At 42.4% G+C, this 21,545-nt stretch overlaps 1 protein-coding gene across 1 annotated transcript in view; it reads left to right on the top strand.

Moving 5' to 3' along the window:
* The window catches only part of SLC38A1 (solute carrier family 38 member 1), a 73,466-nt gene that overhangs the window by 37,768 nt on the left and 14,153 nt on the right, over window positions 1-21,545 (top strand). The window contains exons 6-7 of the mRNA XM_027542651.1: window positions 19,813-19,886; window positions 21,307-21,399. Coding sequence (XP_027398452.1) covers window positions 19,813-19,886; window positions 21,307-21,399 — 167 coding nt within the window. The remainder of the gene's footprint in view (window positions 1-19,812; window positions 19,887-21,306; window positions 21,400-21,545) is intronic.

Here is a 21,545-nt window from a genome sequence, read left to right as displayed (position 1 = left end):
AGTAATGACCCCATCAGGCTCCTTTAAGAAACTAATGAGTGTGGGTATAGACGAGCAGGAAAGAGAGAGAGAGGGAGATGGAGAGATAACCAGGAGTGGCTGGTACATAGTAACACTATGTACTAAGCATTTGCTAAAGTATTAACTAGGTAGCTACTAAATAGTAGGTAACATTTGTTGAACGGTAACTATATATACCATATTATCTCATCTAATCCCCACAGCAACACTATGAAGTAAATATTACCCCCATTTTAATGATGAAGTAACTGATGTTTAATAACACCTTAGAAAGTAGGGGAGCCAGAGTTGCATTCAGAGTCTCTTGACTCTAGAACCTGAGTGACCTAAAACACTGTACTGCCTTTTAGTGATGCCTTCAGAAGCCAAATTTACATTATTAATGTACTTCTTGAGACAAATCTTATTCTTATCAATGGGTACTTGCAAGTTAATCCCTTATCTCTTGAAAAATCAGTAATACAAAAAATCAGTAATACAAAATACCTTGTAAAATCAGTCAGTATTCTTGAACTACTTTACTGCTGTTCCACCAAGAACCATCACCCACCTTTTTTGTAATGGAAATAGTTCAGGAATACCAAGGATACCAAATTGTGTATCAGAGGTGGTCAAGTTCCTGGTCTCAGCAAGTATAATACATGCCTCATGTGTTCAGTCACCTAGTCATATCTGACTCTTTGTGACCCTGTGGACTGTAGGCTGCTAGGCTCCTCTGTCCATGGGATTTCCCAGGCAAGAATTCTGAAATGGGTTACCATTTCCTCCTCCCGGGGATTTTCCCAGTCCTAAGCTGGGTCTCCTGTGGCTCTGTACTGGCAGGTGGATTCTTTACCACATGAGCCACCTGGGACACCCTATACAAGCCTCAAGTATATTGTAAAACCAGTAGGCTTTGTGAACTGCTTCATATTTGTCTTTATGTGTACTTGCCTTTGCCTCATGTACTATTTAAGATTGCTCACTGCCCTTGAACCTAATTCCTTCCAGGACTTTAACTAAATTTTTTGTAATTAAGAATTGAAAACCAAGAAATAGCAAAGTCAAATAACATCAAGTTCATTATTAGGGAATTGGTTAAATAACCATAATAGTTCCATGAAATGGAATATTCAGTTCAGTTCAGTTCAGTTCAGTCACTCAGTCGTGTCCGACTCTTTGCGACCCCATGAATCGCAGCACGCCAGGCCTCCCTGTCCATCACCAACTCCTGGAGTTCATCCAGACTCACGTCCATTGAGTCAGTGATGCCATCCAGCCATCTCATCCTCTGTCGTCCCCTTCTCCTCCTGCCCCCAATCCCTCCCAGCATCAGAGTCTTTTCCAATGAATCAACTCTTCGCATGAGGTGGCCAAAGTACTGGAGTTTCAGCTTTAGCATCATTCCTTCCAAAGAAATCCCAGGGCTGATCTCCTTCAGAATGGACTGGTTGGATCTCCTTGCAGTCCAAGGGACTCTCAAGAGTCTTCTCCAACACCACAGTTCAAAAGCATCAATTCTTCGGCACTCAGCCTTCTTCACAGTCCAACTCTCACATCTATACATGACCACAGGAAAAACCATAGCCTTGACTAGACGAACCTTTGTTGGCAAAGTAATGTCTCTGCTTTTGAATATGCTCTCTAGGTTGGACATAACTTTCCTTCCAAGGAGTAAGTGTCTTTTAATTTCATGGCTGCAGTCACTATCTGCAGTGATTTTGGAGCCCCCAAAAATAAAGTCTGACACTGTTTCCACTGTTTGCCCATCTATTTCCCATTAGACTACTATTTATAAGAGTGAAATAGACTTATATGTCCTGCTATGGAGAAATTTTCCAGGGATGTTATTATGTAGAAGCAAACTGAATATTGGGTGGAAGTGAGCATGGGGATAGATTGAGTATATGTACGTATATTACATAGACTTTGTGGGGAAGGTTCACAAGAAAACTGTTGACAGTGGCTACTTTGGGAGTGTGACGCAGGGCCTAGGGGTGGAATGGGAGTGGAAAGTTTACACTCCTTAACGTATCTTTTTCACCATATACTTTAGGGGAAGAAATTAGTTAAGAAATTGTTTTTTAAAGAACTTAAAACTACTGCAATGAGACTTTTTCTCTTACCTTCAGAAAACTTGAGAAAAAAAAATTCAGTGTGATTATTTAGACCACAAGAGCTAGAATGAGCCATCAGTACAGTGCCACCTGCTCCAATCTGCATTTTCCCTTCATCTCCCTGCAGACTGCCTCTGCATCAGCCACAGAGGCCACCGGGACTGTGCGTATCATCTCGGCCTTTCCACTACCCAGTGGGGGCCACCCCACTCCCGTACCATCCCTGTGCTTCTGAATCCTGACATTCCTCTAAGACCCAGGCCAGATGCCATCTCCAAAAAGGTTTCTCTGATCCTCCAAGATAGAGGGAAGGATCTCCCTTTCTTCTTTTTTTGGTGTAGCCTTTATAGCAAATAGCACTTCCATTATTTAGGGCTTCTCAGGTAACGCAGTGGTAAAGAGTCTGCCTGCCAGTGTCAGAGACACAAGAAATATGGGTTCAATCCCTGGATTGAGAAGATCCCCTGGAGTAGAAAATGGAAGCTCACTCCAGTATTGCCTAGAAAATGGACAGAGGAGCCTGGTGGGCTACCATCCATGGGCTCTCCCAAGAGTTGGACATGACTTAGCAACTCAGCACAGCACACATACTTCCATTATTTAGGCATATATATTCTGTTTCCTGTTGAACACTGATCCCTACAAGGGCAGGATTAATGTCTAATTCTTCCTTATTCTCCCCCTCACCACAAAATCCAAAACAGTGCTTGCCTATAGCTGATCTCAATAAAGTTTTCCTGAAATGAATGAATGACTATGTGAGAATTAGCTTAGTCTTACAAAGGCTTTAGGGCAAACAATGTCCCTTATAATTTTGCAAACTTATCAGAAGGGAAAAAGTCAACTATGAGATTTAGTTCACCCTCCAATTTTAAGTAGGCTGTGGAGATGTAATGAAAATTAGAGAAGGTTAGCAAGGGACTCACCACCCTTTGGTTACTTTCCTGGGAATGCCTCATTCATTTGAAAAATCAAAATAGAGACTGTTAAGAATTACTGTATGAGGTTAGCACTGCATTGCTAAAAGGGCATTTATTGCTAAATTGCTGTTTGCAGAAAGGACAGTACTTTTCATTGTTAGTTTACAGCAATTACCTTCACTTTGTGGTGGATTGTTTGTTCCAGTTGTAGGTAAAGTCCCTCTCTTAATATTTACCTTTGTAGATGGTTATCACTATCCTACCACCAAAAAAATGCAATACAGTATTGCCTATAATCACAGTGTTTGCAAACAAATCAGTAAATAGCCATTCAGTAAAGATAAATCTAAAAAATGAGGAATGCTATAAGCCAAGATCAGACTACCAGATGCCTTCTCTATGTTTTACAATTCAGCCCGCATAAGGGTTAGGCAGAAACTGATTTAGAACAACAGACTCATCAACACATTGCCCTAAATCCTGTTCATATATTACAGTTATTTGATCATTATTGTCGTGTCACAAATATGGGCTTCTTGTTCTATCAGGAGATTTGCTGTCTTAAACAACTGCCTCAGCATAGCTCTCTGGAGTCTCTCAATCTTTTTCTGCAAATTTTACCAAATTGGAGTGAGGTTGCAGTGTACCTTTGCAAATATTCTGCATGGTCTCGAACTTTCATTGCTTTATTACTTTAGATACATTCCTAAAAGTTTGAATCATACCCACCAAAGATGATAATTTTCCTCTTAGCCATAACAAAGATGGTCTGTGTGATATTTATCAAGTCATTCCTGGTAAATGTTGAGTTGTCTTCTCTAGGGGCTCTGAAGCAGGCAGTTCTTGGCCTCCTAAGGAAAGACCAAATTGGATGTTGTGATATCAAAACAGGCACAATAAAGAGGAAGTCAATAGGAAATGCTGCTCTTCTGATGATCCTAGGAGGTCCCTGGGTAGAGGCTCACTCATCTTCCATCTTGTCAGTCACTTACTTGTTTTCAAAATTCTTTGAGTTATGGTCTCCGTTCCTTAGAAATGATTTGAAGAGAAAATTGTTATCCTTCAGCTGGCAGCAAATATCATTGGCCTCAGAGTCTCTTGTTTGGGAATAATGATACTGGAAGGGGAGCAGTGGTACATTCAGGCTTGCCAGCATTTGGAATACATGTAGAAAGGACAGCAGCAGTGCCCTTGAACTCTATTGAAATTCACTGGATGAGGAAGCTTTTCAGAAATGGGGAAATAGGAAAGGGGTTAGTGTTGTGCTAAAAATGAGTGCCTATTTTGTAAACAGAAGGAGTTGGCAAGTGTAAGAGATCGGTCCCACCCACTGTTTTTAAAAATTGAGCAGTTATGCTTCGTTGATGAATCATCTGAGATGTGTCTGATAAGGGCTTCCAAGAAGTCGATGCTCTTGGCCCCAGAGGTATAGGAGTGGTGTGCGTGTGAGTGTGCACGTGTGCATAAACACGCAGTACATACACTGAGTCTTCACTCAGGTCTTCCTATGCTGAGTTGCATCCAGGGCCCTGGTGCTACCCAAGGGCAGCAGTGTGGCCCCATTTTGGAGCCCTGTGTTTTTCTTAGTCTGCATGAAGCAGCTTAACTAAACTGTCTGAAACTAAACTAAACTAAACTGTTTAACAGTACTATTCGTGGCCATGATGCATAGAATGCCTTTAACGTTTACTCTTCTGGGTTACAGTAAGACAGATGTGTCACACAGTAGGTCCACGCAGTCCAGAAATTTGGATTTTCCAGAGTAGCTTGAACTCACAGAGTAGCAGGCAGTTTAGTAGATTGGAAAACTGCCCTGGCGTGGGCCAGTTAGTCTGGCTTTGTTCTATAGCCCCAGGCTTCACCTTTGGTCAGGCACACTGTATCAGTGATCTACATCTGTATCAGGGTCAGCAAACTATAGTCCACAGACAAAAGCCACCTGCAGCCTCTATTTGTATGGCTTGCTAGACGAGAATGGCTTAAATTTTTTTTTTAAGGGTTAAAAAATGAAGATACCTATAAAGTATGCATTGTTTCATGGAGTCTTTATAACAATTCTATTTAGCATCCCATTTTACAAATAAAGAAGCTAAGAGTTACAGAGGCTAAGTAACTTGCCCAGGATGACACCATTTGGGAGTGGGAGAGGGGACGGGAGGGCAACGATGATGTATTCCTCTTAACTCACCTTAAGTGTATGGGTTGTTACCTTGGAAACAGAAAAAGTGTGAATTCAGCCTGTATTCCACTGTTCCTACTGGAATGGAAGTCCACATAGCCCATCAAGTATAGCAGATTCCTTTACCTAGTGGTTATATGGAATTCTTTTGTCACTCAGGGGTCACATCTTTAGAGTGTAATAAAGGAGGCATCATTTTGAAAGGTAAGGATATAGTTTTGAGGAGAAGGGAAGCCACAAGGAAGTGATCCTTGTGGAATGGAAGGAAGCCATTTCTCAAGTTAAAAATGGAGCGCTCACAAAACCCACAACCTTCTATCAATAACTATAGTCAAAAAACAGGAAGTGGTGGCACATGGCTTTCTTGCTGATACAACTTCCTCATTTAAACTCAGACCTCCTCCTAACTTTCTTAGCTTCTCAAAAGCATCAACTAAACTGATAAACTCTATTTCTATCTACGTAAAAACTTCTCTCGCTTTAGGATTATATTAGATATTGTTTGATTTGATCACCAGTGAAATACATTCCTTGCCTTAGACAAAACAAATGACCTAATCAACAGTGACCAGTACTTTGTTTTTTCTAAGGCAAAGAATGTATATCACTGGTGATCAAATCAAACAATATCTAATATAATCCTAAAGAGAGAGAAGTTTTTAAAAGAGATACACAGATAGAAATAGAGTTTATCAGTTTAGTTGATGCTTTTGAGAAGCTAAGAAAGTTAGGAGGAGGTCTGAGTTTAAATGAGGAAGTTGTGTCCACAAGAAAGAAAGCCTGTGTCACCACTTCGTGTTTTTTTTTGCCTATAGTTGTAACCAGTCCATTCTGAAGGAGGTCAGCCCAGGATTTCTTTGGAAGGAATGATGCTGAAGCTGAAACTCCAGTACTTTGGCCACCTCATGTGAAGAGTTGACTCATTGGAAAAAACTCTGATGCTGGGAGGGATTAGGGGCAGGAGGAGAAGGGGACGACAAAGGATGAGATGGCTGGATGGCATCACTGACTTGATGGACGTGAGTCTGAGTGAACTCCAGGAGTTGGTGATGGACAGGGAGGCCTGGCGTGCTGTGGTTCATGGGGTCGCAAAGAGTCGGACACGACTGAGCGACTGAACTGAACTGAATCAACAGTGAGGCTAGTTTAAGAGAATCTTTGCACCACAGAATTTAGATTTGCCTACAAGAAAAGTAATGGAATTGTACAAATAATTGATCCTCACCTGTTCCCTGTCCAGCCTTTAAAAACCATCCCTTTAATTCTCTTGTTCACTTTGTAAATATTACAAATAATCACATGCTACTAGATCCTAGTGTGCTGGTCTTCTGACCCTCAGAATGTTGAAATTTAATCAGGGTGTAGTGACTAAGAAGTCCATTTTGGGACTGAATAACTAGATGTTTCTGCTCTTTTCCATAAGTATTTCATGAGTTCCTTAAATTAAATGGGAATTATATTAATAAGCTTTGGGCTTAAACAGATAAATACCTCCCAAAAAAGGGTTTGGAATAATGATGCTGGCATTTGAAAGATTCTTTATATTTTTTATTTTAATACTACTATTGTAAAAGTAAGATAATCATTAAGGCCATTTTGAAAATGTATAAAATATTAAAAAATCACTCAAAGTCTGTTAAAACAAGCTCAATTATTAATACTTGGATATATTTTAATCTGAGGTTTTTGTCTTCTGCTAGGCTCTTGCTTTTCACACTGGTATTCTTCTGTGGACATTTGACTTTGGCAGACAGTAAAGCACGGTGGATAAAGACTCTGGAGTTCGACTGCCAGAGTTTGAGGGCTACGATGCTGGCTTTGTGACCTTGGATAAAATATTCAACCTCCCTGAACTTTAGTTTCCTTATCTGTAAAATAGGTAGTAATAGTACTATTCATAAGTAAAATACTGTTAAAAGTGTTTAGGGTGGGCCTGACAGAGTGAATATTTAAATTTATTGTTCTGTTCAGTTCAGTTGCTCAGTCGTATCCGACTCTGTGACCCCATGGACTGCAGCACACCAGGCCTCCCTGTCCATCACCAACTGCCAGAGCTTGCTCAAACTCATGTCCATTGAATTGGTGATGCCATCCAACCATCTCATCCTCTGTCATCCCCTTCTCCTCCTGCCTTTAATCTTTCGCAGCATCAGGGTCTTATTGTTAATATAAATTTATTGTTAGCAGTGATCAACAAAGTGCTTAATTATACCGAATTCTCATTGAAGTAAATGAAAGCTCTAGGAGGTGCATTTGTTATGTAAAAAATAATTTTGAATTTTTCAAAATATTTAAAATTTCCTCATGAATTAGAACAGCTTGTCCCTCTCTCCTAATTTTCAGGCGTGTGTTCTTCCATTTAAGCTGTCATCAAAAAATACTTCTCCTGTGTGCCCTTTCCTCTCCACTTAAGCCTCTCCCACTGGCATCACTACCCAGACCAGAAACTATACTGCACCACCCACTTTGCACGTACCCGCTAGACACCCTACTCCAGACCACAGCCTCCTCTACTTCCCTCCAAGGGCTTCCCTTTGGATACTCCCAACTGTGCCTTGTATGTCTTTTAAAACCTCTGTGCTTCCTTCCCTGTCCAGCTTAGATGTCACAGCCCTTCACTTAAACTCCTCACTTCCCCACACCTGAAATTCCCTTCCTCCACTGGTGCTGTATCACAGTATCCTGGAAAAGCCCTGAACCTGAGCTCCCTGACCACACAGATGAATGACATTTCAAATTCACTTCATTGGGCTCTCCAGCCCTTCCTTCATCCCCAGCAGGCACTCTGCTCTCTTCAGCAGTATTTTAAAATATGGATGTGAGAGTTGGACTATAAAGAAAGCTGAACACAGAAGAATTGATGCTTTTGAACTGTGGTGTTAGAGAAGACTCTTGAGAGTCCCTTGGACTGCAAGGAGATCCAGCCAGTCCATCCTAAAGGAGATCAGTCCTGGGTGTTCATTGGAGGGACTGATGTTGAAGCTGAAAGTCCAATACTTTGGCCACCTGATCTGGAGAGCTGACTCATTTGAAAAGACCCTGATTGTTGGGAAAGATTGAGGGCAGGAGGAGAAGGGGACGACAGAGAATGAGATGGTTGGATGGCATCACCGACACAATGGACATGAGTTTGGGTGGACTCCGGGAGTTGGTGGTGGACAGGGAGGCCTGGCATCGTGCTGTTCATGGGGTCGCAAAGAGTCGGACAGGACTGAGTGACTGAACTGAATTCACGTCATAGAGATATTTCTTATATGAAGAGTTGAGGGTGGAGTGAAAGAGTGGGGAGAGTCAGTGGAGATGAGAGGTGAATGAGAAAATGGGGAAGGTGGAGACAGCCTGGAAATGTGGAAGAAAGGTGGGAGGTAGAAGAGAGCTTGGGAGAGGCCAGCATCACAGGGAAGGACTGGAGAAAGATGATTGGCCAGGAGACAGAGCTTTTCCTACACTTTGTTCAATTCCCTTGTCCTCGGGTTTTACATTTTCTTGCAAATATTCTGCCTCAATCAACATCTCTGTCTATGAGTCCACATAGACAGTGGACTGTCTATGATAGTGAGGGGCTGCAGTTTGGGGGGACACGATGTTAGATAAAAGCAGGATGAGTAATAAAGACCACTTTCTCTCCAGCGAAGGAGTTTTCATGTGGACTATTCTAATGATGAGGATGGCAAAAGTTTTATATTTTTTAAGGAAATAATTCATTTATTCATCAAATATTTATTGGTACATTTTATGTGCCAGACACTCTCCCAGGCACTGGGGATATCAAAGGATATAGAAACAGAGATAACTGCATGATAAAATAACGTTAGCATGTCAAGAGTATTTTTCAATTCAAGAAAGCTTTTGTGAGCACCAAGCCACAGAGCACTGGTGCTGTCGCTGCACCTCAGATGCCAGCACGCTTGCACAGAGCCCCACAGCTCAGAGACACATGCAGGCAGAGCAGAGAGGCGTCCGCAGCCGCCTGAGGCCTTAGCATAGGGATGCTAGTAAGATCATTCTTTCCTGAATGACTTGGTCTGAGAGAAAAACACCAGCTTGTCATTTGGTTCTTAGGCAGGGGCTCTCCAGATCTCACAGGAAGCTGGTGTTCTTTTCTGGTGAGGAAAGAAGAGGAGCTACAGTAATGATTCACCTAGTAACTGCTTACTTTCACGGCCTCCCTTGTGGTAAGAAAGAGCTGTTCATTCCTCCCTTCTAGCTCTTCTTCCTTGACCTTGATGTTCTCCCAGCCTCTGCCTTCTCAGATGAACAGCCCCTACTAGTGTAGAATGTGGTTAGTGAATTCTTCCTCTTGGACACCCTTCCAGGAAGGTGCCCTGGCCCTGTGTTCCCAGAGGAGCACTTCGGGCCAGTGCAGACCTGACTCTGCGTGGCTCTGGGCCTCGGGCCGCCGGAGCTCTGCCGAGATGCCTGTGTCCACCCTTGGTTACCCCTATGTTCCCTTTTCTTCTCAAAGCAGAACTGAAAAGAGACAGGAGATTACCAGAAACCTAGCTTTTTCCTAAGAATCTGCAGAAAGGGCAATGCCCTAAGGTTGGGAGTGCAGGCGGAGGACAGGTCAGCTGAAAATAGGCCCCAGATCCACTTTCCTAGGACCAGCTCAGCTCCTTGTTTGGGCTGAAGTGACTACAAAAAGGAAGATAGTAACTGTGCTCTTAAGGTTTGGGTTGGAGGACTGGGCCTAGGAATTGACAGGCTGATCACAGGGTTTCAGCCTGTCTCAGCCAGGTGTCAGGGTCTCTCAAACAATCTCAGGCCTAGCCCTTGTCTCCAGTCACAGCACCCTGACAGCCAAGACCTTTACTTGGAAAATCCAGCTTCGCACCCCCATCCCCGATCCCCACACCCACACCCACCCCCCACAGTTAGGTGTGGACACCACTGCTCCTTGCTGAGCTGGCTTGTGGATTTGTACTTCAGAGGTACAAAAGTAGTTGATATAATAAGTCACCAGCCTGAAATGCCATCACTTGGTAAGAAATAAAACAGGCATCTCTAGACATTATTTTTTTAAAAGGTTTTATACTCTCATCCAGGTTTAGATAGAAGAGGGGGGATTGTATAGTATGGTCAACCTCAGGGCCCCTTTGGAGGAAAGGACATGGCAGTTGGGGAGGGGTGTGAAGTTAAAAATAATTTAAAATATATGTATCCTAGTGAAGTAAGTCATGCCCTAATACCCTTAGGAAGTCAACCAAAGGAAACAGACAGGACTCACTTTCACACTGAGAGTCGGTCAGGGTCCCACAGGAATGGCATTGGTTCAGCTGTAAATGCTTCCCTTCAGCCCAGTCTCACCTGGACAGTGGTGGGGTCCGTGTCCCAGGTAATCACCCTGAACACCTGCAGACAGTGTGGAAGGTGATGTGGTGGCGCTGGTCCAGAGGTTGTGAGACATAAACACTGAGACGGACATGCCAGGGGACCAGAGCTCGTAGCTTTACATCCTGGCTACTCTAGGTGCAGTTCATGGACCAGCGGCATCAGCTTACCTGGGAGCTTGGGAAACATACAGAATCTGACGTCCCATTCCAGACCTGCTGACTGAGAATCTTCATTTTAACAAGAACCTAAGGAAATTCAGCGGAGAAGGCAATGGCACCCCACTCCAGTACTCTTGCCTGGAAAATCCCATGGATGGAGGAGCCTGGTAGGCTGCAGTCCATGGGGTGGCAAAGAGTTGGACACAACTGAGCGACTTCACTTTCACTTTTCGCTTTCCTGCATTGGAGAAGGAAATGGCAACCCACTCCAGTATTCTTGCCTTGAGAATCCCAGGGACGGGGGAGTCTGGTGGGCTGCCGTCTACGGGGTCGCACAGAGTCGGACATGACTGAAGCGACTTAGCAGCAGCAGCAGCAGCAGCAGCAAGGAGATTCAGATAGACTCAAAGCTTGAGAATAATTGCTTTAAACTCAGGCAAGGGAGAGGACAGGGAGAGTCATGCTGGGAGGGTCGGTAAGGGTTCTGTCTTTTTTGAGAGAAGTGGGGCCTGGATGAGTTGAAAGCCCTCACCTGTGTGGCAGCCTTGAACACCCCCATCTGAGCTATTTCTAGATCCACAGTGGTGACGGCTGCTTCATCTTCACCTCTTTCAAGGGCTCTGATGCTCGGTTGGAGGATGTCATATGATTTCTTGTTATATAGCTGGGCTGTTAAAAAGATAGTTTCATCTGCCTTAAAGTGTTGTTAGGTTGGGTTTTATTCTTTTTTCTTTTTGTTGAAGGTATAACTTATAAGATTCCTAATTCAAGTTAAAGGATGTAGGATTGGATGAATTTACTCAAATACAGTTGTGAAATCACCACTACAGCCATGGTATAGAACATTTCAATCATCTTAAGTGTTGGTTCCATTTATTGTCACAGCTTTCTATTTCATTAGCATAACATACTTTTAAAAATGAAAAATTTTTAAACATTAGCCATATAATCTTTGTATATATTATAGAAGAATAAAGAATCACAGTCCTATAAATGTTTCAAACAATGACAGATAAATGTTTTTAAAATAGACGTTTAGGTGTTCATTGTTTAATGTATGAGACAAAATTTTCTTGCAGCAAATAGAGGAAAAACGTCTCTGAATATATTGCCAGAGGACTGAAAATGGACAAATGTCATCCCAGGTTTCAAAAGTGGTAAAAAGTAGAGCCCAAACATCATTCCAGTACTCTTGCCTGGAAAATCCCATGGACGGAGGAGCCTGGTGGGCTGCAGTCCATAGGGTCGCTGAGGGTCGGACACGACTGAGCGACTTCACTTTCACTTTTCACTTTCCTGCATTGGAGAAGGAGGTGGCGGCCCACTCCAGTTTTCTTGCCTGGAGAATCCCAGGGACGGGGGAGCCTGGTGGGCTGCCGTCTGTGGGATCACACAGAGTCGGACACGACTGAAGCGACTTAGCAGCAGCAGCAAACATCATTCCAGAGCAGATTACTAAATAGCTTATTTATGTGCAATTACTGCAGAAAATATTGCTCCTTGGGCCAAATAAGTATGTCCTAAATAGTCATGCTTAACTAACTTATCTTTTGAAGAATGAACTGGTAACACAGGGAATACTTCTCAGTACTCTGTAATGACTTACAAGGAAAAGAATCTTAAAGAGTGGATATATGTATATGTATAACTGATTCACTTTGCTGTACAGTGGAAATTAACACAGCATTGTAAATCAACTATACGCCAATAAAATTTTTCAGAAGAGTGAACTGGCAGGTCACAGGACTGGCTTAAACAGAGTGTACTTTGATTTTTGTAAGATATTTGGCAGAATCTCATGTGACTTAAAAATGAGATTCTAACCTTTGTAAAGTCACTTTTTCTTAGGTAAGAGTCTGCTATGTCCTGTGTTTGATATTATAAGTATAGGAAATAGGACAGGCCATGAGTGCATGCTTAGTCACTCACTCGTGTCTGACTCTTAGTGACCCCATGGATTGTGGTCTGTCGTGCTTCTCTGTCCATGGAATTATCCAGGCAAGAATACTGGAGTGGATAGCCATTCCCTTTGCCAGAGGATCTTCCCAACCCAGGGATTGAACCCATGTCTCCAGTATTGCAGGTGAATTCTTTACCATCTGAGCCACCAGGGAAGCCCTAGGACAGGCCATGGCTGTGAATTAAACCATCAAGGCCTGTCCTGCAGTCCAGTGGTGGAGACATATAGTAAAGCAATAAAACAGATTCCTCTGGCTGCTGGGTCCAAGAAAATCAAGAAAAGAGAGACATAGAGATTATCCCAGCTGCCCAGAAATTAAAGAAGATAGTGGCTTGGATTTGAGTAGTGGATGTGGAGATAGGAAAAAAAAAAAAGAAGTGTATGGATTGGGGTTATATTTTGGAGGCATAAATGATCAGACACTTGCCAATAAATTAGACATGAGGGACGAGAGAGTAGACGAGAAGTCAGAGGTGATGTCTATTTGGAGCAGTTGTCTGGACAAGGGGCCACTTTCCAGACGGTCTTGTTCCATTCAGCATTAGACCCACACTCAGGATGAAGCTTGAGTCTTCTTGGGTGAAGACTTGGATGAAGGCAGACTCAAGATAGGAAGCTGGATGAGGTAATTGATACATAAGTAAAAAGGATCAGCAATTTAAAAAATATCGGGAGACTGGAAAGATAAAAGGTAATGAAAATAAGTGCAGACCCTTATACTTGACTTTTCAAAAAGTGCACAGGATGGAACCAGGAAGATTGGCCTAACAGCAGTTCCTACCAGAAACTCAATAAGAATGAAAAGTGTGACCCGCTTCCATGAAAATGAAAACCAAAATAGGTCGCCTTAAAAGAAGCAGGGTGTACAACACAAATTAATCATCTTATTGTGCTTTGCACTTTTTGAACCAAAACTAATGTGAGACCATCATGCACACAGCCATTAAAAGGGATGGATGAATAGCTGAAAGTACTAGAGATGTTCATGTCAACGAGCACCGTCTTAAAATGAGCATTGTAAAATGAGCACCGTCAGATGGACTTTGAGGTGGAAGAGGGGATAGATTTCAAGTAGATTCAAGTCAGTCCGGAGGGTAAAATAAGGACCCAGGATGAAAATAGCAGCACTGCTTTCAGCTCAGCCTCAGTTCCACTGCACAGCACTTTCCAGAATCAGGATGGGTTGTACTTGTGTCTCCTGACAGGAGACCTGGCAGACCTACAAGCCTTTGTGTTGGCACAGAGCAGAGAGGTTTCCCATCCTGCCTGAAAAGCTGGGCAGGGTAGTCTCTCAAGGTCTCTCCCGAGTCCAGGAGTCTAGAATTCTGTTTCCTAACCAGAGTTCCAGGAAAATATCTATTTCTGCTTTATTGACTATGCCAAAGCCTTTGACTGTGTGGATCACAATAAACTGTGGAAAATTCTGAAAGAGATGGGAATACCAGACCACCTGACCTGCCTCTTGAGAAATCTGTACGCAGGTCAGGAAGCAACAGTTAGAACTGAACATGGAACAACAGACTGGTTCCAAATAGGAAAAGGAGTACGTCAAGGCTGTATATTGTCACCCTGCTTATTTAACTGCTATGCAGAGTACATCATGAGAAACGCTGGGCTGGAAGAAGCACAAGCTGGAATCAAGATTGCCAGGAGAAATATCAATAACCTCAGATATGCAGATGACACCACCCTTATGGCAGAAAGTGAAGAGGAACTCAAAAGCCTCTTAATGAAAGAGAGAGTGAAAATGTTGGCTTAAAGCTCAACATTCAGAAAATGAAGATTATAGCATCTGGTCCCATCACTTCGTGGGAAATAGATGGGGAAACAGTGGAAATAGTCTCAGACTTTATTTTTCTGGGCTCCAAAATCACTGCAGATGGTGATTGCAGCCATGAAATTAAAAGATGCTTACTCCTTGAAAGAAAAGTTATGACCAACCTAGATAGCATATTGAAAAGCAGAGACATTACTTTGCCAACAAAGGTCCATCTAGTCAAGGCTATGGTTTTTCCTGTGGTCATGTATGGATGTGAGAGTTGGACTGTGAAGAAGGCTGAGTGCCAAAAAATTGATGCTTTTGAAGTGTGGTGTTGGAGAAGACTCTTGAGAGTCCCTTGGACTGCAAGGAGATCCAACCAGTCCATTCTGAAGGGGATCAGCCCTGGGATTTCTTTGGAAGGACTGATGTTAAAGCTGAAACTCCAGTACTTTGGCCACCTCATGCGAAGAGGTGACTCATTGGAAAAGACTCTGATGCTGGGAGGGATTGGGGGCAGGAGGAGAAGCGGACGACAGAGGATGAGATGGTTGGATGGCATCACTGACTCGATGGATGTGAGTCTGAGTGAACTCTGGGAGTTGGTGATGGACAGGGAGACCTGGCATGCCAGGGTTCATGGGGTCGCAAAGAGTCGGACACGACTGAGCGACTTACCTGATCTGAACCAGCCTCTTGGTTCTCAGGGGACACAAAATCTAGTGGAATGTCCCTGCACCGTGTTTACAAAGTATGGCTGATGCATGAGGGTTCTCAGAATTCCTGACCACATTCTTCACAAGACTGACCTTGCTCCACTGCTTCCCCAGGGCCTGTGTCCAGTCATGTTCTAGATCCTCTCCTCTTCAAGGCTGAACATCAGTTTGGACTATTCATACCTTGACAACTGCCTGGTGCTGAGGTTTGCTTCCCATTGAACAGGCCTTTTTCAGTGATTGGCTTTTGCCCCAGCCATATGAAAACTTTTGGTCAGTGGTTAGCAATGTGAAAGGTTTCCCAGGAAGAGCAATGGTAAAGAATCCACCTGCCAGTGCAGGAGATGCAAAGAAACGCAGGTTCAATCCCTGGGTCGGAAAGATTCCCTGGAGTAGGAAATGGCAACCCACTCCAGTATTCTTGCCTGGAAAATTCCATGGGCAGAGGAGCCTTGTGGACTGTAGTCCACAGGGTCTCAAATAGTTGAACACTATTTGAGCGACTGAGCATGCACACACACAGCAGCACGAAAGCTTATATGACAGCCAGATGAAACTGAAGACGTGAGTCATTTCTGTTGCTCTTAGTTCAGGAATACCAGCTTATGTTTCTCCTCCAGGAAACCTAACTATATGTCCAGATGTTTACTTGGACAAATAAGGGCACAGTTATGCTCAAAATAAATGTTCAAATAAGTCATTTTTGTATCTCAAGTCATTCTTCCTGGTCTGTCTTTTAGACGTCAACTCCCACTGGAGCCTCTTAAACTATTCTGGGATCTGTGATAACTAATTAGATACCTTATCACTTCTTCTAAGAATCTAAATAGGGAGGTGAATTTTTCTAAATCTTAGTCCCGTTAGTGCTAGATTCTGTTACAGGCTAAAGCAGTCTTAGAGTTTTAATATACACAGAAGGTACCTCTTAGTGACAACTTAGAAACAGCTTTTTGCTTTATATTAGCTTTCAGTCTTGGAAGGGAAGATGTATGCATTGGAAGGGATGGAGAAAAGGGTCTTCAGGGATTGGCTGTCAGACTTACTATGGGGTCATTTGGTTGGGGGTGTGGCCTGATGGCTCTCAGACATGGGAGCAAGGGGCTTGTCATCACTGTGGGATGACCTCAGTTTGCCAGTGTTAAGTGTGGGGAAGAAGATAGCTGAGTTTCCTGCTAAAATCTTCTGTGATCAACCCTTTCCTCCCACTTGGAAAAGAAAAGGAAGTGATATGCATGCATGCGTGCTGAGTCACTTCAGTGGTATCTACTCTTTACGACTCTGTGGACTGTAGCCCTCCAGGCTCCTCTGTCCATGGGATTTCCCAGGCAAGAATACTAGAGTGGGTTGCCATTTCCTTCTCCAGGGGATCTTCCCGACTCAGGGATCGAACCCAAGACTCTTGAATGTCCTACACTGGCAGATGGGTTCTTTACCACTGGTGCCACCAGGGGAAGCCCTGATACAAGTGCATCATCTCCAAAGAAAGTCCACCCAAAAGAAAGGCAAAGAGGCTTCTGGTATGAGAACACCACGTGGTCCTAGCTGGGGGAAAGATGTTTCCTTAGAATCTTTCTTTTGCTACTGAAGACCCAGTTCTTCCGGGCTGAGGGCCTTTGGTTAACCATTAGGTTCAGTTCAGTTCAGTCGCTCAGTCGTGTCCGACTCTTTGTAACCCCATGAATCGCAGCACACCAGGCCTCCCTGTCCATCACCAACCCCAGGAGTTCACTCAGACTCACATCCATCGAGTCAGTGATGCCATCCAACCATCTCATCCTCTGTCGTCCGCTTCTCCTCCTGCCCCTAATCCCTCCCAGAATCAGAGTCTTTTCCAATGAGTCACCTCTTCGCATGAGGTGGCCAAAGTACTGGAGTTTCAGCTTTAGCATCAGTCCTTCCAAAGAAATCCCAGGGCTGATCCCCTTCAGAATGGACTGGTTGGATCTCCTTGCAGTCCAAGGGACTCTCAAGAGTCTTCTCCAACACCACAGTTCAAAAGCATCAATTTTTTGGCACTCAGCCTTCTTCACAGTCCAACTCTCACGTCCATACATGACCACAGGAAAAACCATAGCCTTGACTAGATGGACCTTTGTTGGTAAAGTAGTGTCTCTGCTTTTGAATATGCTATCTAGGTTGGTCATAACTTTCCTTCCAAGGAGGAAGCGTCTTTTAATTTCATGGCTGCAGTCATCCTCTGCAGTGATTTTGGAGCCCAAAAAAATAAAGTCTGACACTGTTCCCCCTGTTTCCCCATCTATTTCCCTTGAAGTGATGGGACCAGATGGCATGATCTTTGTTTTCCGAATGTTGAGCTTTAAGCCAACTTTTTCACTCTCCACTTTCACTTTCATCAAGAGGCTTTTGAGTTCCTCTTCACTTTCTGCCATAAGGGTGGTGTCATCTGCATGTCTGAGGTTATTGATATTTCTCCCTGCAATCTTGATTCCAGCTTGTGCTTCTTCCAGTCCAACATTTCTCATGATGTACTCTGCATAGAAGTTAAATAAGCAGGGTGACAATATACAGCCTTGACGTACTGCTTTTCCAATTTGGAACCAGTCTGTTGTTCCATGTCCAGTTCTAACTGTTGCTTCCTGACCTGCGTACAGATTTCTCAAGAGGCAGGTCAGGTGGTCTGGTATTCCCATCTCTTTCAGAATTTTGCACAGTTTATTGTGATCCACACAGTCAAAGGCTTTGGCATAGACAATAAAGCAGAAATAGATTTTTTTCTGGAACTCTCTTGCTTTTTCCATGATCCAGTGGATGTTGGCAATTAGGTAGACATTAGTAATTATCCCTCCTACAAGGTATGTATTTTGAAAGGTCATACTCTTTACTCAATAGCTCGGGGCCAGTGGTAATATGCACTCTTCTCCCCAGCTCAGTCCCAAGAGAGTCAATTGAGCAGAGAACAAAGGTGCTCCAGAAGAGCACATGGCTAATCCTCAAGTTCCGCCCACTCAGCCCCCAGTTGGGAAGCCCAAGCTGTCCGTGCCACACAGAAATAAATCCCCTGTGGCCTGGCACAGGCACATGTGGAAATTGCCGTTTAGGCTTCAGTGTCACCGTGAGTGAACTCTGAGTGAAACTCAAAGCCTGCTTCCTCAACATAAATATTATCTTACAAGATGAAAGAGAAATCATTGCACAGTTGTGTCCTGTGTCTTACTCTGTGGCATATCAAGTCATGTTCCACTGCTTATCTCAGAACTGCTCCATTGCTTAATAAAAGCTTGCTCTCAGCTTTTCATGTCCCTCAACCAGAATAAGTAATAAGGGACTTACCCTCTTATTCACCCTCTTCCTCCGAGATCTGAGTCAATACATATCCAGATGCCCTTCCTTACAGTCATACATACATTCCCCTTTATTAGCTGGTCAGTTGTACCTTCACCCAAAGGGTTAGGTTTTCTGATCTTTCTCCCAGTATTTGTTTTACCTCTGCTGAGCCCTGTCACTCTCTTATGTTTCCTGGCCAGTCTCTGGCCGTTCATCTTCTCTGCCCTTGACTGTCTTTGCTCCCCCATTTATCTCCCTGTGGTTGAAACATAGGCGAAACAAAATGCTGCAAGACAGGGGAAAGCTAAGAAGCTGTCTTTCTGCCTGGGGCAAGGGAAGGCCCCTGAGGAGGTGGCAGTTGAGCAGGGGTTCAGCAGGCGCATGGGATGTGGAGAGGTCTGGGAGGAGGCCCTTGCAGAGAGAACTGCACAAGGTGCCAAGCACTGCCCAACAGTCCTTGCCAGAAAAATAATTGCCTTAACTACTCAGACATGGAATCAATTGCACAAATGCCTTGTTTCCGGGACATTTTTCCCAACATCAGGAAGTGAATGGTTTCATCTAGGAGACTGGAATTTTGTTCTTATTATTAAATAAGCTTTATTTTCAATTCTTATGTCTGTTTTAACCAAATGATTCCGAACTGTGTCATCTCCCACATCATTTTTAACTGTGCTTTTTCTTGAGGAAGGTTCGGCAATGAGCCAGATGTACTAAAACAAAAACATGAGTTCATCATTCAACAAAGTCTTTTCATTACAGATGATTGTCAGAATTTTCCCCTCCATTAAAGGAGGTTCTTTTAAGAGACACTGGGAGCAAAAAAAAAAAAAAAAGTGAATTATCTCAGTGGTTTAATTTATTTATTCAAAAATAGCCATAGAATAAATAGATGGAAAGAACCCTAGACACCATTTGCCTTTATATTATAGGCAAGGAGTCTAGGAATGAGAGACCTCAAGAAAGGTGCCCAAAGTCACGTCACTGACCTAAAGGTCGTTTCATGCCTTACTCTCCCAGCCCCCACCCCTCCCTTCTCACACCTCCTCACTCAGATGTCACAGAAAGTGTACCATAGACCACAAAAGCTTTCTTTCACAATGTTGTTTTAAAAGTCACCTCAATTGAAATGATTCCAGAGTGCCATTTATATTTAAGCTTAGAATTATGTAAAAGATTTGAATTCTTGGAGTTACAGTCCAATGAGCAATTCTTTACTTGGTAGAACATTTTTATTGAAGATGTTAAGGAGGGTGTGACTAATAGGTTCCAGTATTTGGATTCTATCAGTGAATAGTGTTAACCTATTAATCAGCCTTGGCCTTTCTACATTTTAAGGTCAGAGTCTTTATAGTTATCACAAGACTTATTTTCTTTGCTTTAGGGTACTTTTGACTTCAGTAACACTGCTGTCTATATATTCAATCAACCTGCTGTTGATCTGTTCAAAGGAAACAGGTAAGCTGTTTGTAAAGCCAAAGTGATAAATTCTCACAGTGACATTTTGAACAAATGATACTCTCCCTGTTCAACAACTTGTTTATTAAAGAAAAGCAGTACTTTGACCTGTTGTCGCTGGAAGACCTATAGTGGTATTTACTTAGTAGATACAGGAACATATAAATGAGCTTGTTATGAATAGTAAGCAAATAACATTGCAATTTAAAGAGAACCCTCAAATATACTTGCTTTTCTAGTTTAAGATGACTTCATTTTAAAGACCTTGGTTTTTCCTCAAGTGTTTATAAATTCAGACCAAGGATCCCATGCTTTTATATTATAGGCTCCAAGGTTTTAAAAGTAAACAGAGCTTTCATTCTCTTTTGTGCATATTCCAAGGAGAAAATGTGACTCCCAAGCGATGTGGGCGTCAGTGTACTGTGAAAGGACCTTAAGTTCTCTGGGCAGTGTAATACCTGACATGTTTATTTTCTATTCCTGGGACACTGGATTATGTTTGTAATACTTTGACTTTTACGTTAGCTAAAACCACATTGGCCAACCATTACTGTATATAGATGACTCCATTTAACTGGAACATTTTGTAATAAACTGTGGATCTAACCATTGTCTAGTTTAAACATCAGTCTTATGAAAGAATAAACAGAAGTTTAATTATAGTCTAACCCAATTTCTTTCTGTGAACCTTTTGAAAAATGTGAGCTGAACTGTTACAAAAGAAGCATAAACCCATTTTTTTAATGAATGGTTTAACATTTTAGTATTTGTTGAGATGAGCCAGTTGAAGACTTTAGAATTTTGCTATAGCCAAATTATTCTCTCGAAAGAATTATCTGCTGCTTTTTTTTGTGAGTGTCAAATCTCTGAAATAAAGATGAAAATTCTAATGTCGTGGTTATTACATGTTTTTATGTTATTATATTTAGAACCCACAAGGCATTGTTGGAATATTATTATTCCTTGTTAGCCTCATCAGTTCAGGTAATTCATTCAAAAGAAACCTTTCTTCCCAGCCATCAGGGTTTTTATTTTTAAAACAAATTTTTATTTTAATGATATACACCAGACCTGAGAATAAAATTAGAGTGGGACTTTCCCCCCAAGTAAAGTAGGGAAATTTTTGAGATAATTAAAATAAAAATAAGGCTTATGACCTAATCATTTACTTGTAATGTTTTGTAGCCAACCTGAAAAAAAAAAAATGGTGCTCATGTCTGACATTTTTAAAAGTCAACAAGTTGTTTTTGTTTTGTAATGAGAATGCCTTAATCCTTACAAAGCCAAGAAGACTATGTATATGATTTTTGATAAAGACACAGTAACTTGGGGAATATTCAAGAGAATGGTGAAATCTTGGCTATTTTTAATGTAGGGAACTCATCACTTTTTCTGTTCTCATCTATGGTTTTTTAAACAGGCTGCATGGTTTATGAAAAGCTGGGAGAACAGGTCTTTGGTACCACAGGGAAACTTGTCATCTTTGGAGCCACCTCCCTACAGAACACTGGAGGTAAAAAGATTGTTTTTTCTATACATTAAAGTTGTGAATGTTATTACTATTTTTTCTAATCTTAGTGGTTGGGTGGCCACATGAATTTTAACACAATTCAATTTTAACACAATTTAGCAATTCTCATTGCTAAAATTGTGCAATGA

This window comes from Bos indicus x Bos taurus, chromosome 5, assembly GCF_003369695.1.
Source record: "Bos indicus x Bos taurus breed Angus x Brahman F1 hybrid chromosome 5, Bos_hybrid_MaternalHap_v2.0, whole genome shotgun sequence".
Classification (NCBI taxonomy): Eukaryota; Metazoa; Chordata; class Mammalia; order Artiodactyla; family Bovidae; genus Bos; species Bos indicus x Bos taurus.
This window is presented reverse-complemented; position numbering and strand designations above follow the sequence as displayed.